The sequence below is a fragment of the Phaethon lepturus genome, unplaced genomic scaffold (assembly GCF_000687285.1).
Source record: "Phaethon lepturus isolate BGI_N335 unplaced genomic scaffold, ASM68728v1 scaffold10513, whole genome shotgun sequence".
Taxonomy (NCBI): Eukaryota; Metazoa; Chordata; class Aves; order Phaethontiformes; family Phaethontidae; genus Phaethon; species Phaethon lepturus.
The window spans coordinates 7,239-33,795 of record NW_010529730.1 but is presented as its reverse complement, the minus strand read 5'-3'; the positions used below and the strand labels follow the sequence as shown (position 1 = coordinate 33,795).

The 26,557-nt window shown below is 37.9% G+C and overlaps 1 protein-coding gene across 2 annotated transcripts; it reads left to right on the top strand.

Annotated features, from left to right (window-relative positions):
- Positions 1–8,109: 8,109 nt before the first annotated feature.
- Positions 8,110–25,618, top strand: SLC7A2 (solute carrier family 7 (cationic amino acid transporter, y+ system), member 2). 2 transcript variants are annotated; one of them, XM_010284035.1, is made up of 11 exons: positions 8,110–8,494; positions 9,617–9,772; positions 13,097–13,262; positions 13,829–13,965; positions 14,632–14,854; positions 17,389–17,528; positions 21,306–21,408; positions 22,639–22,844; positions 23,151–23,317; positions 24,326–24,434; positions 25,048–25,618. In XM_010284035.1, the coding sequence occupies exons 1-11, from the start codon at positions 8,119–8,121 to the stop codon at positions 25,233–25,235; spliced, it is 1,971 nt and encodes a 656-aa protein (XP_010282337.1). In that variant the 5' UTR covers positions 8,110–8,118; the 3' UTR covers positions 25,236–25,618. The 2 variants fall into 2 exon arrangements, with proteins under 2 accessions (XP_010282337.1, XP_010282338.1); XM_010284036.1 differs by lacking the exon at positions 17,389–17,528 and adding an exon at positions 17,931–18,067 and having other exon boundaries at positions 8,112–8,494; positions 25,048–25,235.
- Positions 25,619–26,557: the final 939 nt, after the last annotated feature.

Below are 26,557 nucleotides of genomic sequence, written 5' to 3'. Positions count from 1 at the left end.
TGGGAATTATTTACATATGGTGATACCCCAGACAGTGGTTCTAGCTCCAGGACTGACATGAATTCATAGATCAGCCCAGTACAGTGCATCATCATTAACCTGGCAGGACTCGGCCAGAAAGCGATCAAAGCAGAACACCAATGCCAGACTAGCCTCACACTCAGCTTCTCTGTGGGCGTATCCTGCCCTGATATTGTAGGGAAGGTATGCCTGAGGAAGGCTAACTTTTTTAGAAGTCAAGTAGGAATGGAGTCTCTGTATTCAGCAGATTATGAAGCAATTACAGCTTCAACTTTTTTTTTTTGTAAGTAAAAGGTAGGTTTTCCATCATTAAGCAATAAATCAATTTATGCATTAACAACAATTCCTAGTGGACCTACATGGTTGAAAATTATTCAGAACTGGTCTTGAGGATGTTAACTAAAATCCACACAAGCAATTCTTAAGTCATTCATGGACTTGCTAAAGAGTGATGGTTTGGGGAAAAAATGCCTAGATATTGTCATGGTTGAGAGTGATATTCCTTGAGAGTAATTTCCTTATATTTTCACACAAGAAACCTAACCTGTTTAGCAGCTTGGACCTCTAACTTCTTGTTTCTGTCTTCTGACTGAGTATCAATTGCAAAGAGATAAAGTTTGTATTTAACAAGGATGAGGTCAGCACGAGGGCAAGATTGAGTATCGTTATCGTTAGAGCTTCAATGAACAAAACCTTTTCTCGTCACATCTTTTTGCACTTTAAGAAAAGAATAGCCTTGGGTAACGTAAGAAATGACATCTGGACTCCTGGTCTTAAAATATGGCCCACCCCCATGGAACACACTCTTCTTGGAGGCATTTCTCCTTGGATCTGGGAGAGCCGAGGAAAGGTTATCTTCATCCCTTGCGTGTGGCCACAGGAAGCAGGACTTTTCATGAGGGAAGGAAGAGGAGCCTTCTGTGCTCCTGCAGCACTGGCAGACTTTATACTCAGGGCAAACTAAAAGCTGAGAGCAAATTGCAGGGGACTGCCACACTACATGTGTTTTTCTCCATATTTTCTTAGTAAAGACATTTCAATGATGAAAAGCATAGGGCTTCTCTCAGCAAGACTCATATTTTCAGTGTTCTCTGAACAAAAAGAGACATATTGAAACACGAGTGTTTTAAGGGAAACAATATGCTGTGAATAATATTGACTGTAAATGCTACTACATGTTTGGGGTGGGGTTGTCTGCCCTTGGAAGTAATAAAAATACAGCTGTATATTATCCATTGGGGTTTGGTTTATTCTGGAAGCTAATTTTTAAGAAACTCAGGGTTATTTATTGGTTGTGTCACAGGAGTATTTGGACTGTTCTAATTCTAGTCTTCAGCATTTTATATTTCAAGCCATATAAAGGAGAACAAGATATACGGTACGTCTACCCCAGTTCAACAGAATGGGCTCTAACCAGGCTCTGTAAATATACTCTCTTCTGTGTTGTTTGTAGCCACAGCGGTACTTTTCACATTATTTATATTCTTCTAAAATTTACTCAGCAAAAGCAATTTTCATGCTGCAGTATTGGATTCAGGTCTGAAAGTGTTGCAAAGTATCCTCCAACATGCTTCAAAGCCGGTTTATTTTTTACAAGGGGAGTGAACGTGAAAGCTGGGAAGACTTTGCTTTTGCAGTGGGAGACCCAAGTTTGACATCCACGTTTTTGCTTTTCCTTCAGGAAGTGTAAAAGGAGTTCCTGTGGAGTGTGTGGCAGGTACCCTCACAACAATGCGCATTTGATATGCGAGCACGTAGCTGTGTTAAAACGTAGAAAACGGCATTCCAGTTGGATTTTGTGGCGGGAAGAGAGCGGGTATGATTTATCCGAACAGCAGCAAGACTTTCTCTCTCCCTCCCCGCCTTAGCTGGGCAAATAGCTGGCCGGCTCGCAGCCCTCCAATCACCCGGGCCGCCAAGCCTCCACCCCTCAGCACCAACAGTTCTCACACCACCTACAGCTGGCTTTTAAAGCAAATATTTTAATAAAATCACTTTCAGTCATTACTCTTCCATTTAAGACGGCAGGAGTTCGGGACTGGGTAAGAGGGAGAGAAGTTTGCCCAGCAGCAGTTGCTCTGAATCAGGTTTGTAACGAAGTTTACTGCTGAAAGAAGTAACCTGAAAGCAACATAGCTTATCATAGGTACCTTTGCCTTTAACATACGTGCTTTTTGAGTAGCAAGAGCTGTGGTATGGAGTATTCCTTTTAGTTTACATGACAGCATTATTATGTTTCTGACAAAGTGCAAATTACAGTGTTAATATATAGAAGGTGCAATTTATGGTTTCCTTCCCAGTCCGACTGGAATGTGTTTCTGCTTTTGGATGATAAAGCTTTCCTTTCCCATTTTGTACATATTAGACTTCTGTTACAGGCGCTGCTTTCCAATTTTAGGGCTTTAAGTATTATTTAAATACACCACTTCAAATATTGCGAGACATTAGGAGTTTTGTGAAAGTCTTGAGCACATGATAAACTTTTAGGACACTTGCAGTAAAATCATGTATTGTCTGTACATGTGTGTACACACACACAAATCATAGACTGTGCCTAGTTTTGCTTCGTCTCTGAGTTCTTTTACTTTCATGTGTTATTGCATGAGGTCTGATCAATGCAATACTGCAATTTTGAATAAGGCTAAATGTACTTAAGAGCAAACAAAAATTTTCTCATAAATTCTACAGATGGCAAATATAAAATATAAACTTTTACACTTTTTTTTCAGGAAAGTGAGGCTGAAGGAAGACTCTAAATTAATCTGTATAATTAATCAGTATATATTTATATTTTCCCATTTTCAATATGTTACAAACTTATCGGAGTATTTTCTCCCTAATTGGTATGCTGTTTAAAATGTTAAACTACTGCACCTAAAATGTATATTATAGTATATAATATTAACTCAACAAAATAGTTTATATGTAAAATATCTTTAAGTTACTTTTGCTTCAGCAATTTTAAAACATACATCTCAACAACAGTATTAAAATTTTCAGAGGTTTTATATTGCTTTATAACAATTGGTTTCCATATGAGATTTTTATCTTTTTTATTAGAGCTTTTAATGGAAAATTTTGTAGGAAAAGTTGAATGGCAACTCTAGCAAAACTTTGGGTTTTCCCACCTGCAGCTTGGGTTTGATGTGTACTAACTTAAACCACTTATTACACCTAACTAAATTAAAATGTTATTTTAATGGAAGGGTGTGGTGATATTTGACAGAAGTTACTTTTTTGCTGCTATATCCACCTATTGTTTGCGTTTTGTTTTGGGGTAGGAGGCTGTTAGGTTATTTTTACATGGAAAATACTTGGCAAATGGTAGATTTTATATGACTGTGAAGCAGTCAAAGCAATTTTAAAGATGAATACAAACTTCCCAGATGGAGACTTTGTTCCTTGCATTGTGTTTGTAGTTACAAGTTTTTTGACACCAAACTTTTCTTGCTAGAAGAGGGCTGACAATAGACGATCATTAAATGTTCCTGATCATCCATTTGAATGGAAGAGCTGGTATGAATTATAAAGCCGAACTCATCTTCTTGGGTTCACATTCAGATGTGTGGTGGTCAAGCAGTAAATTATCTGGTTTACAACTGGCCAGGAAAGACTGAAATTAAGAAGTCTATCAGCAGCTACTGGAGAGAAAAGCACCCAAGGCAATAAAGAACAAAAGGGATTGGAGAAGTATCTGTGCTTATTCATGTATTCTGACAAATGCCATGAATGTCCATTAGACAGGAGGAAGCTTTTGGGTTTTTTACCCCTCTATGTTAGATAGATCTGTCCAACTCCATTCCTGTCTAAACTGAGTCCTCCTGTCCTCCCTGTCTCTGTTGCATGCGGCTGAAGGGCTAAAACTGTAAACTGCAACGTGGATGGCACTGCGATTCTTTCTAGGAATGTGCTCAAGGAAGGAGGAGGTTTGAATATGGGCTGAGCATTGGTCCTCAAGTCTAAGGCAGTTGACTTGGGGCCTCCCTTTTTTGGTGGACTGTTGGAGGCAAATTCTGTGTGATCAAGTAATCTGTAGCTGAAGAAAAACTTAGTCCAAAAGGGACGTCAGGAGTGCAGTGACCCAGCGCGTGCAGAGCCAGAGAGCCGCCACCTCAGGTGCACGCAGCAAAAGGAGCGTGCCAAGGTCAGTGGCAAATGGACTTCACAGGTGTTTGCTTGTGACAAATGTCTCTGTGAAGTAGACTTCACCGCAGTGGAGCCCAGCGCAGGTTTGAATGCATGGGAGAAGCAACGGTATGGTTCTGCTCCTCACCCTAATTAGAAGTAACCGCACACTGTTGGTGAGCGCAAGGGAGTTTTCCTTTTTGGTTCCTTATCGCTGATTTCCTATGCTTAGACTCTGTGTAAGCTCAGGATTCAATCTTCACCCTGCTTAAACTGCGTGAACAAGTCTGCCCGCCCTGACTGATGGCGCTTTCAGGCTCTGTGCCTCACGCTGCTGTTCAAAGGCAGCTATCCAAGTCTGCTCCAAGAAACCTTGGAGAGGTGCCTCGACGATGCCTCGGCAGCACTGCGAGCCCTGTCAGCAGCGCAGCATTAGGGGACCTCACTTCCTTGGTAACTGATTACCCAGTATATTACCGAAAACCCCATTTTCCCGAGCTGTGGAGTGTGCCTCCCCAGGAAGGCTCAGAGAGGGGCTGGCACTCACCAGCCGTGCAGGATGTTCAGCGGGGGCCCGGGCCAGTGCGGGTGGTGGAGCTCGTGGCAGCAGAGGCCAAGAGGAAGCAGAGGCCACAATGGTCGGCTAGGACAAGGCAGGCTTAGACTGCAGCGGGGAAAGGAGGAAGTGAAAAGGGGAAACTAGGAAAAGGCTGAGACCTGCTAGTCGGAAAGTAGGAGAGAACATTTTTTCCCGTGTTCACTTACCCTACTCCATGTTCCTCTCTGTCCTAAAGATCTACAGAAAAGGAAACCATGAGATTTGCACAATCGTGCTGGCGCAGGAATAAGACCCTTTTTAAGAGCGTGTGGTTGCAGTCAGTGTAAGCTTTTGTAGGACAATGCTGCCACCAAAAGGCACACCCAGCTGTAACCTTCTTTGCTTCTGTAGATCAGTATTTGAACGTGGGACGTGCTGGGCCGCGGTGTTACAATAAGCTGGTCTTGTGAGTCAGCACACGTCAGCACTGGGTCAGAGCCCAGGTTGATCTCCTGCAGCGGGTAATGCGTTAAAGGATCTGTCTTACAAGGGACACCTCAGAAAAAGGCTACACTTGTCAGAGGTTTCTGAAGACACTTTGTCACTGCTTACCTATGTCATTTGGTCCTGTGTGGAGGCAAAATACCCTCATAAGCGCCTCCGTTCTTCCTGCTGCGCCTTCCTATCAAGTATGAAGTGATCAGCACTGGAGTCTTGGGATGTCTCAGCCAAATCTGAAAGGGGGCCATGTCTGAGGCACAACGCTCAGAGAGAAGTTGTAAAGCAGTATTCAAACATTGTTTATTATGCATGTGTGCATAGTAAGTATAGGAAACGGTGTAAGACGTGATGGGTTGCAGTGGTCCTCGTAAAAGCGTATATGTTCATCAAGTCCGTGTTAGGATGGATATGCCTAAAAAGGTATGTTTCTCATGTGTATGAGAGATTTTTTTTCTTCTCTACAGACGCAAAGTTTGTATCTTCAGCCTTGTCTTTGGTTGTGCTCCAGTTTTTAAAGGCTAAAGAAGAAAGGGTGGGTTTGGGTCAGAACAGGTGTTTTGTCTTACTGGCTTGTGGCCAGCAAGAACCATCCTCCTGTCCTATCCACAAGAACCAGAGAAACCAGAAGCAGAAAAAAACCTCCTGTACAGAAACACAAGGGTTCCTTCTCAGCAAAGAAAACCATAATATCACCCACCTGGCCACTGCGATAGATGACTTTACAGCCTTCAGGGCTTCTTGTCATGAATTGCAAAAGGGCGGTTTCTCCTGTTAATGAAATACCAAAGGAACTATGGTTTGGGGTGTGGGAGAAATAATTCCTTAAAATATGCCATGTTTCTGCAATGTTGAAATTGCTAAGGGAAAGGGCATGGAGTCACAAGGGTGTTGCTGCCTCTTGCCATGGGCTATAGCCTAATGAGCATATTAATATAACATCCTAAGTGATTGCTACAACTTCAGAAGTGTCATTATGGAAAAAACATAGTGGCCGTAGGAATACTTGTCAGAGTACAACCCAGGATAGACAAACCCGGCTTTGGTGGAGTGCCTCAGCCTCAGCTTGTACTGAAGCGTTCAGGAACTACAGCAGGGGATTTTGCCTGAATAGTTCAATGTTGATTCCCCTCAGAAGAGCTTATGGATCTCTTTGGTCTGCTGACATGCACATCATCTTAGTTCTGAAGCTGATGTGTGAAATCTCCTCAGTGGATGAGGTCTACATACCATGGGCAGATCCTCATCTCTGGGAGTCTGGTGGGCTGAAAGGACTCCCTAATTGCAGCAGGGCTTTGGAAACTTGTCTGTCTTGCCTCCTTCCACTGTCCGGGCACAGCTATCACCTTTCTAATAGGCATTAAGCATCACTGCCCAGAGCTGTTCAATTCCATTCACTGTCCTTTATGAACTTCCCTTTCCTTGAAGGGGAATGGAGACCTTTTTAAAGAATGCTCTTTGAAGACAGAAGTGGCATGTCTGAGTGTACTTGGGGAGCTATTACAGGAGTAGGGAGAAAACGTTTCCACACAGAGATCTCTCTTTCATACCCAAGGGGATTTTTTTTTCAAGCAGTCTTGTATCAGGATGGCCGTTCTCTTGCTTCTGACTCTTTATTCTAGGACCAAACACCATTAAGTGAGCCATCCATCTTGATGCAAAGTCATTCCTCCTAGTGGATTGAACTGTTGTGAGTAGAAATGCCCTTTATTGGTCTGAGAAACTGATACAGGCCAGGGAGGAATCCACCAGCAGAATGTCTTCCTCTAAATGAAAATGTTTCTCAGTTCCCAGGAGGGTTCCACTTAACAAATAATGATCCCGTTATAGGTATTTGTGGTATGGATTGCAAAGACAAACATCAGTTTGGGGAGATGGCAGATGGTATCACTGAATTCTCACCAAACTCTTAGTTATCATCAATACAATTCAAATGAACACATACAGAAAAGACAACTTTTACATTAAAGCTGCCTCTCTGAGATACTATTTTCTATCGGATGCCCATGTCCTGCCTCCCTAGCAAATGCTTTGGGCCCTCAGCTGTCTTTTTTTTTTTTTTTTTGAGTTGGGAAGCAGGCTCACTGCTCTTGCTCCTAGCAGGCAGCCATATCGCAGGCCAGAGAAGCCCTGCCCGCCTGCTGGCCTCCAGGACCTAGATGGTCACAAAATTTGAGCTTGTGTGCAAGAGCTGATTGCACCCCACGCTGTGACGTGCACTCAGAATATTGAAGAACTGCAGTTAGCATGGGATGAGCAGTTATCCCATCAGGTTTTTTTAGATGATTGTCAGGGAGGGTTATATGAGATTTCTTGTGAAGATAATTACTTCTGGGAAACTTCATTGGTGTGGGAGGGAGTAGAAACACTATTTTAATCTGCTTTCAAGCAGTTTTTACTGAAGCAAATTCTAAAGGCAAAAGTCATGTATTTGAAGACAAAATGAGATTGCATTGGCTCTGTCAGAAGGCTGTATTTTAATACTTTTGGTATTTATAGCCTTGGTGTTGGAGTTTCAGATCCTTATTTATGTTGTTGCTGATCCTCATCTTGAAAGTCCTTATGATATATGAGATTATAATAGACGTCTGTTCTGGTTCTGTTTTAGAAATGGTTAAGAAGTAGACATCAGCAGAAAAATAGAAACAATTTCTTCTTTTTTACAGCAGTGTAGTAAACCCAAACATAATGGATATTTTTTCATGGGGAAATAAATGGTAAATATAAAACCAGGAATACTGAATCTCTAATATGTTTCCTGGGGAAAAAGCACATGCCAGCTTATTTAATGTCATAGAAGAGTATAAATGTATAAATTGGTAGGTGTGATTAAAGTTCTCTATGCAAATATATTTCTTTAATTGTTTTTCACTGATACCCATGCTACATTTTAGGTAAATTAATGATTTATTTTATTTCAGAGCTCTATATCCACCATGTTGCCCTGTGGACCAGCTTTGTCCTTTGTTCGGTGTCTGGTGCGGAAGAAGAACGTGAGTGGTGAAAGTCTTGAGGACTCCAAGTTGTGCCGATGCTTATCAACGGTGGACCTTATAGCCCTAGGAGTAGGAAGTACTCTTGGTGCTGGTGTTTATGTCCTTGCTGGAGAAGTAGCCAAATCCGATTCCGGACCTAGCATCGTTGTTTCTTTCCTCATTGCTGCACTGGCATCTGTGATGGCAGGTCTCTGCTACGCTGAGTTTGGTGCTCGCGTTCCCAAGACTGGTTCTGCGTATTTGTATACTTACGTAACTGTTGGTGAACTGTGGGCTTTTATCACTGGTTGGAATCTGATTTTATCCTATGTTATAGGTAAGATGAAGAACAAACACAGGTCTCAAAGGTTTCTGAAATAGCAGTTATAAGATACGGATTTGGAACTATCTTTTCTGTCTTCATAACTTGCATGAAATTGTGTCACGACAGTTCAGTGGTGATGCACAAGAATGAACAGGATTTCTTCGCTGTCTTTGGTCAGGAAGAATAATTCCAGTAAAATCAATAAGCATATTTTTTTCTGAATATACACAGCAAGGACATTTACAAAGACCCCATCACTATAGTATCTCACTTCAAGAAAGTCCTGAAGTTTAAGTACTAACTTGTTACTATCACCTCATGCTAATTATAAATGGTGTCCTATCACGTAATCCCATAAAATACAAAGTTGACCAGATCTGAATAAAACCAGTGCTGATATGGCAGATATTCAAATACCTATTTCAGTGCTTTAGGAGAGACAATATTTTTTGATTCAAAAACGTTTTATTCCAGCGATACATGTTCCAAGCATCCATTACGCGTGTATATAAGCACGCCTAGCTGTATATGTATACCTAACTACAGGACTGTTGCCCAAATCACTACAAAATCAGTATTCCTGAGTATTGTAGTGAAGTGTATTTCATGATAGGAGAGTGGTAAAAATAAGGTTGTATTTAGCTATGGCCACATACACACTTTACAAGCGGAGACTATTAGTTTTAAATACTGCCTCCAGCAATATACATCTTCCTAGTGATTTTTTTTGCTTTACTTCCAGGTGAACAAACTTTCCTTCATGTTCTTTCTTAAACTGGTTTCTTACATTGCTTTATGCTGTTTAACATACGCCATATTGTAGCTTTAGAAATAAGTATCTCCCAGAATGACATCAAATAAAAATGATACAGAAATAATTTCTGCAATAATTTGGGAATAAATGATGTACAAATTTGTATATTTTAGTGGTAGAATAACATGTTATCATCTAACGATGTAGAAAAATTCTATAATGTTAACATCTCCTGGCAAAAAAAAAAAATCACTGTTTTAACACAAGCTCTGCTTTTTAAAATGCAAGTAGTGCCATGCTTAGTTTTATTTCTTTTTCAGTAGAAATAACTGTATCCTTGTATGTATGCAAAACCCTAAACACGTATGTATTTTATGAAGGTACATCAAGCGTAGCAAGAGCCTGGAGTGGCACTTTTGATGAACTTCTTGGAAAACAGATTGGTCATTTCTTCAGAACCTACTTCAAAATGAATTACTCTGGGCTAGCAGAGTATCCTGACTTCTTTGCTGTATTCCTTATATTGCTTTTATCAGGTAAGACACATATATATCTTCATTTATGGGGGTTGTGATGTCAGAGTGTTTCTTACAGACAAAAATGCTAAATTGTAGCATTGTGTTTGTGTTTTATCAGAAATAACACAAAAAATTCTGTTTTATCAGAAATACCTTTATAATGTCTGAGATGTTTAGATGTGTGTGTATTGACACAATGACTCTGTGAATTAAATTTATATAATCTAATTTTCATGTCTACCCTCTTTTTTTTTTAAGGTGAGACATGAAATAATCACCTGTCTGTAATTTTATAAAACCCATGATACAGATTGATGATAACAGGAAAATTATAGTTTTGTGTGGTTCTCATGGCTTTATTGCTGGTGAATGCTTTTAGAGGGACCTTAAGTTAAGCTTTGTAGTTTGTTAATGTGATGTGCTCTCCTTAAATCACATATTTTGTTTGTAGTGGGTATTTGTAAGGGTTTTTTCCCCTCTGAATTGTTAACTTATTCAGTATAAAATAACTTTCCCCTTTTTAAGTCTTCAAAGAGTTGTCTAGCCCAGAACTTGTTTGAGCTAAAGGGCACTCCAAGATACCGGCGTGGCCCAACAGACCGGTTTGAAACCTGAGTAAACCTTTCATGACTACTCCACTCACTTCTGTTTCTTTTACATCTTTACTCATGTCATGTTTTTAAATTACAAAAACTGACACCAGCTTTTTGAGGGATTGGAAAGCCCAAAAATACTGCAACTTATTTGCATGTTTGCATTTAACAATTGCTTTCCACAAGGAAACGTTCTTACTGCCACCAGGAGAGAAGGAAGCAGTATGTGTATTTTAGAGTGTATAGTTTGTTTTCAGCCAGTACTAGAAGTATTTCAGTATTCAGTAGAGGTCTTGCCCATATCTCAAATATTTGTTGTGCTCCGTCTCTCCTTAGATCAAACAAAAGCAGGATCTTTTCTTCTCTGGAAAGTGAAACTCATAAGTTACATGGGTATAACCTTCAGTTCTCTTACTCTGTTACCAGGGACTTTTTTGGACTCACTACTTGGGAAAACATTTCCATTCAACTCCTAATGCTAGAATGAGTGGTCAGTGCATCCTGAGCTTTTATTAGATCTCTGGACATAAAAACATGAGCCCCTACAGTAGTAAGCCTTAATTTATGGCTGTGCTTGTATCTTCAATTCATTTCTTCCTTCTGCCTCTTTCGGTTTTGTTTGTTTTAGTAGAAGAAAGCAGTGAACAAAAAATACATAAGGTGCTGAAGTCTTTAATTGAAAAATGTTTGAGGACTACATTATTTAAAAGATTTAGGATGTACCCACATTGTGAGTCACATTGCAGTGTAGATATTCCCAACTCAACACTTATTTTCCAGAAATTTTACCCAAAAAGTTTGATGTGGTTTTCATACAGTCACTAATGTAAACCACAAGGAAGTAGAGTGGAATCTTGAGGAAGTTACTTGTACAATTTTAAAAGTCGAATATTACTTAAATGCATTAATTTTGTAGAAGTTTTAAAGATAAATGTCTTGAGATTCAGAAGAATTTCATGCTTGCAAACAGAACATAGTTGGTGAATTATCACCATTAACAGTTGGTGCTGAGGCCCTTGTGTCTGCAGGTAGGAAGATCAGGGAGTTTACTAGACTACCGTTAGTCCAGCATCCTGCCAGGCTTGCGGTTCCAAGTTGCCTATAGGACCAGTTCAGACCCTTATGTTTTCAGGAGTGATGGGATTGAATTTGGTATAGCTGGAATGGACCTTTCATTTTCACGTCCTCCAAAGGAAGGAAGAAAAAAACAACCTTTTGAAAAGCAGAGCACTCCACCAACCAAATTATAACATGCTAGTGTAGATGCTGCCATCTTATATGTGTTTTCTCCACTGCCATTGCTGCTTCCTAGCATCAGTAGTAGAGATTCTTGATAGAAGAGGAAATGCTTCTCCTGAGGTTCTCCACTGCCCTTGAGTTTCCGTTTGTGTCCTGTCTTTTCAACCTCACCATCATTCCTTCTTCACTTCTCCTGTGCTTGTGCTGCAAGTTACCTCTCCAGGTCTCTGTGGTAAGCAGCTGAACCACCAGTGAATTAGCTGGGTGGAATTCACCGCTGCTGAGAGCAGGGGCAGTGGGGATGGCTCAGGGCTGTGTAGGCTGAGCATGATACAGTAATTGGATTGCGAGCTGGACAAAGCTGAATCATAGGAGTAGCAGATGATGTTTTACAGAAAATGTTACGTGCTAAGTACAAGGGGAAGTCCACAGAAATCTGGTGTTTGGGGTTTTTTTTCCCCCTACAGAAAGAACTTTAAAAAAATGTACATAGTATGTTTCATACTGCATTAGGCTGATTGAGACACTGCTTTTTTCAGAGAAACTAGGCTGAAGAAAGCATACATCTATTTCCAATAAAAATGCCGTTGGTGGAGAAAACTTGGGCAGCTTATATGATAACTTCTGTGCTATAATAAGATACCAAGTGTCTCATTAGCAGAGTTGGACATTTTTTGGACATTATCTTGAGAGGCTTAAAGTTTTCAGACTTAATCTCTAAATAATGAGGGAAAGCATGTATGTGATATTAGTGGAAATGCTTAGAGTGCAAAGAACCTGTGGAGGCTTTCCCATTGTATTTTATTTTTCCCAATCTGCTCACTGCCTGCTCTTCCATTAAACTGTTAGTATACTTACAGTTGTTACAAATCTAATGACACGGTAGCATCCTGATGGAATAACTTTCAGACTGTTTAAATGCAGTAGTCTGCAGCTAAGGCATGTGTATTTTGTATCAGACTTTTTTCCTAGAATATAAATCAGTGTTTATGAACAGGAGGCATGCATTTGTTTTTAAAGGTTTTATTAATGAGCTAGGAAATGGGACTCTTACTCTAATGTGGATATGCCCTGAAAAATTTAGAGTGAACAGGTCACATTATAAATCTAATAACTTTGATTATTTTATTAATCTAATGAGTAATTGTTCTGTACAGAATAGATTCTACCAATCTGTTTTTACGAAGCATAGAATTCTTGTACATATTTTTGTTCCATTGCATAAAATAGAGGTATGAATTGGAATCTCGGAAAAGTAGTAAGTAACAGTTGCTACTTTTAAATACTTAAAGAATACAATTAAAGAGGCTTGGTTTTGGTTTCCAATACCCTTGCCTATCGCTATGGTGTCAAAGTATGTAGTAAATTTGTACTACTGCTTTTTAAAAGTATTAAATCTAGTGTTTTTTAAAAAATATTATCCACAGTACTTCCATGTGTGTCTTCTTTAAAATGCCATTTTATTAGTTTATGGGACTGTTCATATCTATAAAATATTTTTATTTTATAGGTCTTTTATCCTTTGGAGTAAAAGAATCTGCATGGGTGAATAAAATTTTCACTGCTATTAACATCTTGGTCCTACTCTTCGTTATGATTTCTGGTTTTGTGAAAGGAGATGCTGACAACTGGAAAATAAGTGAAGAGTATCTTATAAACCTTACTGCAGTAACAGAGTAATTTTTTTTTTTAATTAATTTACTTGCTCATATTCCAAGCAATTTTCTGTTATAATTGCTTTTGTGGTATTGCAGGTAATGTTTCAACTAATAGCTGTGTTGCTGGAAATGATAAACTTTTTATTCCCTTAAAAATAGTCTTTTATTTTCTTGTTTTAGTTTCCCTTTAAAAATCATCTTAGTTCAATACTCTTGTCTGTAGCCATTTGAGAGGTTACTGGCTTCTTGTCTTTAAGCCATGCATTACCTGCAGTATGTGAGTATGACAGCAAGAGTTGCCTATACCATTAGTGTTTTTATATGTTTTGCTGCAAACTGCAAAGTGAGTAAGATGATAGTTACTTGATTTGGGTATTCTTCCATGTACTGTTATTTTTGTCTTTCTTACAAGCAGTGACATAAAAATGTCTTCTTGTGCAGTTTTGTAAAGCAGGACTCTGTCTTGACAAAAGCATTTTAACATGTTTTTCCAGAGTGGTAGGGGAGGAGGATGCATGTGTGTGTCCTACCAATACTATAAAAAAAAAAAAGTTATTTTTCTGCTGTGTTTTTGTTCTTTATAGGAATTGCTCATTCTGTGAGAATGTGACAAGTCTATATGGGAGTGGTGGCTTTATGCCATATGGTTTCACAGGAACGTTGGCTGGTGCTGCAACCTGTTTTTATGCTTTTGTTGGATTTGACTGCATTGCAACAACTGGTATAGTATTTATATGTATTAGATGCTTTTTTTGAAAACAAAACAAACCACACAAACAATATAACAATCTTGTCTACTGTTCGTCCTTTGCTTTCTCCTAAACTTCCTTCAGTCCATGTCAAATGAGTCTGAGTGCATTCCTGAAAGTGGCTATTGTTTTGGGAGGAAGGAGGAGATTTTACTTATTTTATTCCTGTTCTAAAAAAATTAATTATTGCCTTCTAAATCTGGGAAGTGCTTAGTATACAATTTGTTTTTCCCCAAACCATGTTAATAACCTGCCCACTTTTACAATTCTCTGAGATAAGGTATCTCTCCTAAAGGCTGGCTTGTAGATGGCTAACAGCGAATGAGTCCATTGAACTTATAATTAGTAGGTAAATAACTAGAAATGATGGACTTTGAGTACTCTAACTATAGAATGTATTTTTATGTCCTTTAGTTTACCTCCATTTTTAAATGGTATTTTTGGCAAGAAAATACTGAGTTTTGTTCTGTGTCACTAAGCTTATTTTATACAGATTTTTAAAACTTCTATTACAAATATGATTCCCATGGTTTAGATTAACAAATGGTTTGTCTTTGATGCTATCTTTTAAAGTTGAAGGTGGAAAGAAGTAAGAATTTTTGGTGGGGCTTTTTTTTTTTTTTTTTTTCTTTTTTCAGGAGAAGAGGTCAAGAATCCTCAGAAAGCCATACCCATAGGAATTGTGGTGTCCCTGCTTGTCTGCTTCATGGCCTATTTTGGGGTTTCAGCTGCATTGACACTTATGATGCCATACTATCTACTAGACGAGAAAAGTCCTCTGCCAGTAGCATTTGAGTATGTTGGATGGGGTCCTGCAAAATATGTTGTAGCAGTGGGATCCCTCTGTGCTTTGTCCACAAGGTAAAGACAATGAAATACTAATTTTATTGGGAAAAGCTGGTGGATAATAGATGACATTTAAGTATATGCTCATGCATTCATTTTGAAGGCTCAGTTCATGCAAAGGATTAGCAATAAGTATTATAAGCATGTTTTAGACCTAAGCAGGTCTTGATCAGAGTAGGTGGATTAATTTAAGTTCCTTTTCTAAACTGTACCGTTATTGAACTCTTCCCCTCTGGCTTATTACCCAAAAGTTTTTTATTAAAATACGTGTTTTCAGACATATGACCTGCAAGTTGTCTTTATTAACTGATAAAATAAACCTCACCCATTTTATCCTTTCTTGCTGTCCACTCCCAATGACTCAGCAGCTTTATGGGCTCTGTGTATTTGCAGGCAAAATTGAAGAGATGATTAATTAGCTCTAATCCTCATCTTCGTTGCCTGTCTCTGTGTTCCTCCAGTAGCCAGTCTGTCTTCTGACATCATCCCTTCCTGTGGTTTCTGTGTGGGTATTTGAGATGTAGATTATAGCTGTGAAAATATGATAATTTATTTCCCTTCATGAAACTGTGGATGTCACCTTATCGTGTTATTTTGATTAAAAAGATCAGGGAGGGCATGAGATATATTAGTATGTGTTCATATATATTACACCCCAATTGTAATGTGGTATAAACACTTCCATAGAATAGAGCATTGCTTGACACTTGAATTTAGGGACAGAAAAATGCTGATGCCAATCTTCTACCTGAACTTATGTAGGTAAGGAGTCACTTACGTGAGCTTCAGCAATAAGAATACTGGCTACCTTTCCACAAAGGATAACGTCGTGCCTGCTTAAGCACTAATGCTAACAGCACTCTGAGATAACCCTGTAAGCATTAGCCTGAAGAAAATGAGCACAGTGTGGACAATGATTTAAAGGAAAGGAATATTTTGATGTAGAAGGGGATAGAATAAGGAAATAATTCTAGTACGATGTTAAAAGAATTGCAGGGCTGACTGAAGAATGTCATAGTTACACAGTTCATTCTGGGATTATAGCTATTTTCTATCTAGTTGTCATGCTGCTCTCATTTGGAGGGTTTTACTGAATTTTTCCTCTATATTAATAAATAGTAAAAGGGATATGTAAGCAGAAACTAGCTTAAAGAAATTAATACTGAAAACCAAAGTGAACTGAGAACGTAAAATGCTTTTTCAGAAATCTGAACTGCTGGTCTCTTTTTCCAGTGTATTCTGAAGAATTATATTTACTCAGAGGGAGAGGTTAATCTTCCAGTCTGTTGACTGGTGTCAGTTTAAAACAAAACAGACGAAATTGTATTTCATATTCCTCAGCTTTGAGGTATAATTAAGAAAAAAAGTTTGGATCATTGCTGTTGGTCCATATAGTTACCTCTTACTATGTTATGTCATGAACTTGTTTCCTCCTTGTTAATCTTTCTGTTATTTATGTGAATGTACTTAAAGAGGGATAGGATAAATAAATTTTACAAAGCCACAACAGCAAAAGATTTGACAGTGGCTTTTAACAGTATCCTTATTTGAAAAATCAACTGTCACCCTGATTTAGGTATCATTCCTTTTTGGAAGTGACATTTATACATCAAAATCAGTTAATGTGCAGTGAAACTTACCTCGTGTGTCTAACCTTAAAGCTTGTGTCTCACGAGTATTATTGGAGGTACTTAGCATCTGTGGTACGTAAAAGCTGTGCCTTCTGTAAGTGATATAGTCGATTCCCTAAAGTAAGGCAACCATTCACCTGCTTAAAACTAGTGTGCTTGCTGCAGAGGTTATACTGGCTATGACTGGCTATGCCTTTTGTCTTTTCAGTATTTTTGGTTTTCTTAATTACAATTATTTCGCTTTGAGGGAAAGAAACCACCTAATTTAAGAAGTATGTTTAAAAAGAGCTTCAAGTTATCAACAGTTTAAAAGTGTTCTGTGTTCTGCTAATAACAAATCTAAATTAATTAGCTTTACTTCTTCTAAAAAAGAGAAACAATCTTAATGAAGCTGGGCTAGAGGTGCTTTAATCAAAAGCAATAATGTGCCCAAGTGTAACTTTATGGTGCTTACTTTGAATTACTGTTAATCAGCAGCCTCCCATGGAAATGTAGCGTGTAAGAGATGCTGCTAATGCTTGTTGATTTGCTGCTGCTGACTGACAGACTTTCTCCAGGAATACTAAAGCTTAATTGCATAGTTAGTGTGACCTGGAACATGTTCCTGGTCCACTAATACACAAGAACTACAGTGATGGCAACGGTTATTTTGCTAATCTGAATTCTCCCTGATGAAGCAATTCCATTACCTAAATTAATAACAAAAAATCCCGCCAAAACAATCAACTTTACAGGGAAAAAGAAATTTCTGTTTGTGTCTGATCTGTAGTATCTTGGGCTATGGGGCTTTCTGGTTTTGTTTTACAATCATAAATTTTGTTTCTATACATGCCATTAATTAACATTGTTTATCTTGTCCATGATACAACTCTGCATGAACTGTGTTTGCCATGTTGCATGTGTTTGCTTTTTACTCAGTCTTCTTGGATCCATTTTCCCAATGCCACGTGTAATCTATGCTATGGCGAAGGATGGGTTGCTTTTCAAATGTCTAGCTCAAATCAGTTCCAAAACGAAGACCCCACTAGTTGCTACTCTATCGTCTGGTGCAGTAGCAGGTGAGACTAAGAGTTGATCCTTGTAAAGAAAGGTGCACTGCTAAACACGTTGCATATATAGAAATAAACCACCGTTGTGGAGCTTTGATTTGCTTTGGACTGAAATGATCAAACCTGATTGTCGCCAGGTAAAGTAGGCTACCAGTAAAACTTTTCTCTACCACAGATTTTGTATTTGTTTACTTTCAAGTGCTTTCAAAGCCTAGGTTTAAAATAAACAACCCAAAACCAAGAACATCAGTCAACCGAACAAAAAACCAAGAGCAGCAACACGGAGCCTAAACCAAAACTATACCTAAACCCATTAACTCTTCCGAGCTTTCTTTTTGTGTAGTTGGGTTTACCAGTAAAGCATTGTGCTTTTAATAACCTGTATTTGAACTATACATTTTTCTGTTCTAGTCTTCTCGGCTCTATGTTCCCTTTGCCCCGAATTCTGTTTGCCATGGCACGCGATGGTTTACTCTTTAGTTTTCTTGCCAAAGTGAGTAAGAGGCAGGCACCAGTTTCTGCCACCTTGACAGCAGGGGTCATCTCTGGTAAGCTCTCAAAGCCCGTGTTACTTAAAACTGAGATTTAAATACTCTATGCACGTGCATGGTACTTTATATTTTTGAAAAGGGCTGCTTGTTAACTTCCCTTGCATGTACGATGGGAACAAAATTACCAAGTAATCAAAGGGTGTAAGAACTCCAGATCATGCCAATCATGGTGGTGGTGATGTCCTTAATGTCACAGAATTCAAAATTATTATTTCTTTTTTAATATTGGCCTTTTGTATTGTGAATAAGCTTGTTTCTTAATCCGGGTCCCTTAGGCTGATGCTCTTACAGGGTTTCCTTGTCTGATATACATCTATATATTTACCACATCTGTAAGGGGAGAAAACAACTGTCATGTTTTTTGAGACATGAGAAAAAAATTCTACATTTGCAACAGGATCAACTGTTGTGTAAAATGCAAAGATTTTTAAATTTTCATCTAAAGAAAAAGGTTTCTGTTTTTGTATAGGCTTACCAAATTGTGGCTGAGGTGTATATGTGTGTGTTGGGGGGTTATGTACATATATGTATGCACATACATACCCACTTATATTTTAGCAAAACAGCATTTTGGGTGCTGTTGGCCACTCTTAATGTTTCACAAAGACAATTTTTTAACATACAACTGTTTCACTTTTGTCCATACTTCTTGCAGAGGTACATGTAGTTGTGCCCAAATTTCATTGTCATTTCAGTGGGACGTCTAGTTACCCAGGAAAACTGGAAGCTCTAGAAGTATTTAACTTAAAGGCAAATAAATACATCTTCAAAAGTAATTCAAATAAGAAATGCATGCCTTATAACATTTAGCAAACCTGGCTAAAATTGATATCAAATAAGAAGTTCAGAACTGATACTAAAATATTGTTATTTATAGTCAGGGTCATCCTCAGATGCCACAAGACTGGAACTGCTCACACTGTGTACTTGACAATAATGTGGGAAGGCACAGTCATTATCTGGATAGTTTCCACATGAAGCATAATTACCAGTTCCCTTTTCTTTGGTCAGAATACAAATAAATTGCTTAGAATTACTTTTATTCTTTTGACTATAGTATTTTAATTTATGTTACTGACTTTTTCCCCTATAATAATTTGGAAGTGCAGTTATGTGGGATGAAATTAACATCTTTGTCGGAAATTGCAGTAATGATGAGGAGAAAGAAAACCATGTTACCCAGCTGGTAAACTGATATAGTTATACAGCCCTGACTGTAGCTATGCAGCAGCTGTCACTTGGACTGCTTCTGGACAGCTTGGGGAATTGGGGGTGTCAACAACTCACCTGAAGATGGTTTTATCTACTGCTGGAGAAGGAGTAATTTCTTCTTCTATTTTAAAAAATATGCATATTTTGTAACTTGTGGTCATAAATAATTTTGCTAGAATGGTTACGGATGTATGCAACAGCTTACATTGACTTTTCTATTAATTTGTAGCATGGATAGTTTTATATCTTTAAGAAATGTTAAGGAGATTAGATGTTAGGCCCCTTAATTAAAGTTGTCAGGTCAAGACTACAGCTGAGGCCATTGTCACATGTTGTTACCGTGACTCACATGTGGTAATCACAATTGCGAAATTCTGCACATGTAAAAATGTTTTGGTGTCAGTCCAAGGCTTCTTCACCATAAATTGATCTGCCATCATTTCTTACAATTGGAGTCCAACGAAGAGAGGTGGAAAAGTAATGCTGTGTCTTTTTTGCTCTTAGTCAGAAATTTACAGGAATTTGTCAGTTTGTTTCTAACGTAAAAGAATATTCCAGGCTACAAAGTAGCCTTTTGAAGCTAGGATTAAAAATTAAAGATAGCTACTGTACATGAAGTTATAGTAGGTTCTGTTCTTCCTCAGCTTTGCTTACCTATGCTCTTTTGAGCATGCAAAGCAGTGAGGTGTTCAGAAATCTACCCCATAAATGACTTCTTGGATTTAGGAACATCTACCCTCGTTAAAGAAAACAGGATGGTCTTCCTTCATTGGAAAAGTAGACTCCCAGATGAAATAAAAGTTCTGTAACATAGCAGTCTTGTTTTCAGAAAATCACATTTTGCTTTCTCCTTCAGGATCAAATACCAGGGGAATGTGTGTTTGTGCACTTATACACCTGTCTACAAATATATTAACAAACATGTAACATAAATATTATATATAACTATTTCTGAATATAGAAAAATGTGTGTGTGCATATTCATACAGTGTATGAAGTCTATGTTTAATAGTTTCTTTTGATGTTGAGATTACTGGTGATTCAAAAGATTAAGTATTTTTAGATTTTTTCTGCATCTCAATAATGTTAATAAAATACAAATATTCTAAGAGGTTCTTTGATCACATACATTTCAAAACAATTAGCATTAACCTTTCATTTAGTGATGGCTTGTGCTAATTTCTTTATGGGCTATGTGTGTCTGGGTGCAAACGGCATAGACAAAAAAAGACATTCCAGAATCTCCAAAAGAATGTGGCATTAGCTTTTATAAACACAAAGACTGCTATAATTACTATCAGTATCATGGAAGTTTCTGCCTCTGAATTCAAATGATCTTAAGAATATTAATTCTTGTGAGATTTTGCTGGCCTTTCCTGAATGCCACTTGAACTCAACTTTTTTTTTTAGTAAGGTAATAAATTTAAAAAAACCCACAAAACTATTTTATTCGAGACAACACCTGAAAGTCCTCTTTACATAGAGCTCTTTCTCAGTGCAGCAGAAATTTTACATACCAGTGACTTACTGGGTCGTATCATTTTTCCCCAGTTTTGCAGTGGGATCCATCTTCTCATGTTTGGTGAGATTTCTGCTGCAGGATCTGAACCTGATTATATAAAAATGTATTCTTAATGTGGTCCAAATTTAGCAAGCCATGTGTGCAAATACTTATGTTCAAATAAGTCCAATACAAATTGCTTGATTATGCAGCATGACTGTATGGCTCATCAGTGCGTATCTGTACGAATGAGATTCCCAACTGTAGGGAATTATGTTTGGGAATGTGGGCAATGACTTCAAAAATGTGCTGTTAAGGATTACCATGATTTCACTCATATCCCTGTCAGTAAAACAATGTAAAGTTACACTGTGGACAGATTTTAAAATCTTAGCTCTTAATATTAATCTTAGCACTTATGGTTGGACTTGATCTTAAGGATCTTTTCCAACCTAAATGATTCTATAATTCTGTGTCAGCCTCATACAAATTTTGTATTTTCTTTTCTTTTCTTTTCTTTAGCTATAATGGCATTTCTGTTTGACCTAAAGGCTTTAGTGGACATGATGTCTATCGGTACACTTCTTGCTTATTCACTTGTGGCAACCTGTGTCCTCATTCTCAGGTGAGTCAAAAACATCCTTTGTATTCTACTGTGTTTCATTTTGTGTGGTCAGTGTATAAACAGAAGTGACATTTACAGGGTATGTTTTTTTTCTAGCTTGCTAAATGTTTAAAAATTAGCTGTACGCATATAAATCATTACTAAGCAGCAGTTACCCATCAAAGAAAATGATATATTGTCATATCAGTATAGCAGTTAGTCAAGTCAAAGCTTCACGTAAAATCTAGACACTTTTTATTTTCTAGAAGATGTATTGGTCCAAGCATTAGTCCTAAGGGTACTAGATGTAAGCTTGTGTACAAAATTCAGTGAAAGATATTTTGATATGAATACAATCTATGCTGTACATGCTTGTACAGGCCTATTACATTGTGGGGGGCTATATGTGAAAAGTGTAGATGTTCTAGGTGGTTCACAGGATGAACAAGTTGAAATAATTGCTGTGTATTACTCTAGTCAAAAGCATAAGACCAGACAAGTGTTTCAAGATGTAGTAGCCCTAGAAGACAGTGCAAATATTATCTCTCAATGAGTGAGATGATAAATACTTGTCAGTAAAACTCTGATATCTGTTCTGTTTATAAAGCTACAGAACAATATTGATATATTGGTAGCTACAGCTCACTTTATTATGTACTGCTCTTTTTAACTTAAAAAGTCAGTCTTTATTACTTATGGCTAAGTAACTAACTTAGAAAGGTGTAACAGCTTAAATTCAGCTCAAATTCAATGTTGCAATAATTTACACTTTAAAAGCGAAGACTATTTTATCCCATAGTGACTTATTTAACATATGTATTTTTAAAAATATACCTAAATTCTAACAAAGCAGATGTAAAATTTCAGTTTATGACAGATAGGAGGCCTCTTATAGTACAGGAAAGAAGTCAGAAAGAAGCTCCGCTACCCTTTCGCTGCCATTGACCACCACACCCTGTCCCCTCTTTTTGTACGAAACCGGTCATTTATCTGACCCATCAGTGTATTCATGTAGCTTAAAAAACTGCCCCCAAAATCCCCAAACAAACCCAGCAAAAAAGTGAGTTGCCATAGTTTGGTTATATATGATAGTGACTAATAATATATGCAGTTGCAGTGCAGTTATAAGTTGGGATACTCTAAATCTCTACTGCAAAGAATTTAGTATTTAAATACATTTCTAGAGTCATACTGCTTCAAATCCCAAAGTCAAGCTTAATTTTTTTATTATCCTGTTTGTTTTATGCGTAGGTACCAACCCAGTTTAACCTACGAGCAACCAAAATATTTGCCAGAAAAAGCAGCTTTGGCTGCATCTGAAAGGGAATCTGCAGTAAGTGAATCACAGATAAATATGATACAAGAGAATCACTTCAGTCTTCAGGCTCTGATTAATCCATCCAGTTTACCTACTGAGCAGACTGCAACTACCGTTAACTTTTTAGTGAGTCTCTTAGGTAAGTATTCAGCTGTCCAAACTCATATAATGCATTAACATAAGCAATGGAATTTTATTACAGACGTAATTAAAAATCCAGTGATAACATGCTTTCTTTCGGTCATAATTCATGTGTCATTCTGCAGAATGCTTTTATACTTCTTGATGGATCTAACCTGTAGTCTACTGTATTTTCCTTTAATTAAACATTTACATGATAACATTTCATACTGAAGACCTGCTATCATTCTTAAGAGTCACATCCTCTTCAATGCAGAGATTAAATGACCTCTTTTTCATTTCCATCATTTTGTTTTTCACACAGCTTTCTTGGTTTGTGGCCTGAGTGTCCTCACTACTTACGGGATTCATTTCATTGCTAACTTGGAGCCCTGGAGTATTGGCCTTCTTGCTGTGTTAGTGGCGTCCTTCATAGTTACCATTCTCCTCATCCAACGGCAGCCTCAGAACCAGCAGAAAGTGGCCTTTATGGTGAGTAACATCTTCGCTGTGTTAATTCTCTAAAGAGAGGTTTGAATGGATTCTAACAAGTGGGAGAGGAGCACAGAGAGAGAGAGAGAGAGAGAGATGGTCCTTTTTCAGGCAGTCTTCCATTACTGCACTGCCACTATTGCAGGTTTTTTGGTGAAAGTAAGGGTAGTGGATGCTCACAGCTGAATCGCCGGCATGTGCAGTCCAGTCCCAGATCTTCTCAGGGCTGGAGAAAGGGTTTCACTGCCCACAGACTGAAACGTGTGACACGCATAGGAGCATGGCTGCAGATAATGGCCGTACCGTTGATGTTGGTGTGAACAGCTGCTGTTACAACTAGTGGATCTGGCAGCACAGATCTTCTAGGTATTCTTTTAGACACATCCCCAGACTGCACATTGCTGAGACCCAGGTAATTTTAGACCTCAGTTTAAGCGCTTAGAAACTGGAAAATAATTCAGAAACCTATTAGTGTGCAGTCACTTGTCTGTGTTGTGTGCTGTGGTTTGGACCACAATACAGTTTGTACCTCCCAGAGTATACGCCTTTCATTCTGAGCCTTCACTTATGTTCAGTTATTTAATGGAGATCCGTTATTTGTGATTCAAGATCAGTTATTTAATGGAAACAATAAAGTATAGTGATGAAGGTCAAGGAATCTGGTGGAATTGGGGGAGCAATTCAGAAAGAAGGAATATATAAAAATACAGAAATAATACTTCTCAGCTGTAGATTTAGGAATTCATTAGTATATGTTCAGCACAAACTGGAAAGTTTTTCTTCACATCCTTAGAGAATATATTCTTAAAACAATTTTTTTTAAAAGTTTAAGATATGTAGAAACCAGAGATTAAACCCGGTGAGAAAGAAAATTTCACTATGTACCAAGAAGAACATTTTCCTATTCTTTTTAGTGAGTAGATGTGTCACCTCTAGTTTGTGTTGTATAACTGAAGTGTGACATGCAAGAAATGACATTTAATGCTACAGACAAATGTTTCCTCTTAGGTTCCACTGTTGCCATTTTTGCCATCGTTCAGTATCCTGGTAAATATTTACTTGATGGTACAATTAAGTGGAGACACTTGGATCAGATTTAGCTTCTGGATGGCACTTGGTAGGTACCTCTGTTCATTTCAGTCACCTCTTACCTTAGGACTGATGATTCCCATCTTAGAACATTTTAGTCTCTTCCTTTAAATATTTGAACAAAAGTCTGTGTTTTAATAAGTCAGCTGATATTTCTGATCAAAACAAGAGCATACCTCAGAAGGGGTATTTATATGGAGTCAAAATTGTAAATACAGTTTTGAGATAATAGAAAGAATCAATGTTATAGGACTAATTCCAATAAGCCACAGGGGTTTTTTTCTGAATAAGTATAGGTAAAATTTTGCAGAGACCTGTTTGTAACAGTTTGCTTCCCAGTACATCAGTCATTCTCCTTTAAGATATGGAAAATTCAGTTAATTCCATCTAGACAGAAATTAGAGATAGTAGTTTTCCATGACTTATAAGAGCATTCAATTATGCAAAAATGATGCACTGTGATTTAGGGCTGGCACTTTCCATGGAAACAGGGAAGACCTGGAGCCTGAGCTCTAATACAGATACCTGAAGAGGAAACTTGTTTTGGAAAATATGTTCAGTTACAGAGTAATAACTAACTACTTTTTGATGCACTACTTGCCTGAAAACCCTATTAACTTTTCTTTTTTTCCTTTTGGAAGGTTTCCTCATTTACTTTGCTTATGGCATCAGGCATAGTCTTGAAGGTCATCGTAGCGATGGAGATGACGATTCTTGTTCAGAAAATAGTGGGCTGCAAGAAAAGAACCTTGTGGAAGAAGTGGATGAACCTGAAAATGCAAATGAAAGTGATCAATTTCTTGCACACGAGAGGACAAGTGAATGTTAATCTATGCAAAACATACAAGTCTTTTAAACTTTTAATTGACATTTTACTTGCAGACTGAAATTTCAAAAGCTTTCTGCCAACATTGTGCCTCTTGAAAGTGTTTACTACAACGCCTGGCTGGTATTTTGGACAAGCTGCTAATCCTTCTTCATCATTTCAGAGCTGACAGCATGGAGATTAATATTTAAATTAAAAAACAAAAGAAGTACCCTTTGGCAAGCAAAAATCTGGATACATTGTTTGAACTGTCATCCAAAATCACTGGCAATCACAAAATATGAAGAATTTTAGAACTGCCTGCAAGAAGTTCTGAATATTTGACACTGCACTGTGAACACAAGTGCCTTTCATACCTTCTCCTTATCTCTGTTACGTGTTTTGGTCACAATCTAATAGCTGTCTTTTTTCTACAGAAGTAACTCTTATGGGAGGAAAGTATTTTGTAATTGTACAGATCTGATACTTTGCAAAAAAGTAGATGAGCATATATTTATATAAAAAGAAATAATTGCTTACCCTTACTAATCAGGAGTCATGGAGAACTCAAACAGTGAAGATACTTCACAGGCTTTTAGCCTCTCTAACTAGTAGTCAAGATTTCTACCTATGTGAATTCCTTTCCTTTCGGAGATGCTGTGTGTATAAAATAATACTCCCAAGAGGAGTTATGTTGTTTTCTGCAAAAGGATCTGGGAAATCATCTGTTGGTCACAGTATTGAGAGTGACATTTGTATGTGATTTAGCAAATGTTGTGCTTTTGATTTCAGAAAGGCCAGGATTTTGTCCCTGACTATGTAATTTGGTACTTACAGCAGTTATCAAGTTTTCCTCGTTACTACTCACTTATTCCCCCTATACCCTTCTCCTTTATCGCATGCCAGAGTTGGTATTTCTGAGATTAGTTTTTACACATTGCTTCTCCTCAGAAAAATTAATGCACAAAATCCCAGCATTCTTTTCAGGTCGAAGGGGAGAAACCAGAGGCCCAGGCTTTGGAAAAAATCCTTGTCAAAACAGGATTTCAGTGCTTCACTAAGCCTTAAACATATGTTAGTACAGCATTTTTTTGTGAGCCAAGCCTACATCCACAAATCCATTCATGTGAGTAGGATGTCCAAATGCTAATTTATGTAAAGCACCAATTGTTGCAGCAGTGCTGGGTGAACAATTATTTTAAAGCTAGTGAAAATGGAAACTGTTCAACATAAGTGTCATGTTACCTGAGAAAGGCACCCAGATATTTTACCACTTTTTCTCAGCAAGTAGTAGGCTCAAGTCCCATGAAGGATTCCACGTTATGAAGTTATTTTGCAAGAATTTA

Bases quoted from the DNA above. Each gene is read 5' to 3' on its own strand.
- SLC7A2 (XM_010284035.1), top strand. From the start codon at position 8,119: ATGTTGCCCTGTGGACCAGCTTTGTCCTTTGTTCGGTGTCTGGTGCGG. The intron at 13,263-13,828 runs GTAATTTTTTTT...TGTTCTTTATAG, and splicing joins AACCTTACTGCAGTAACAGA to GAATTGCTCATTCTGTGAGA. The intron at 13,966-14,631 runs GTATAGTATTTA...TTCTTTTTTCAG, and splicing joins TGACTGCATTGCAACAACTG to GAGAAGAGGTCAAGAATCCT.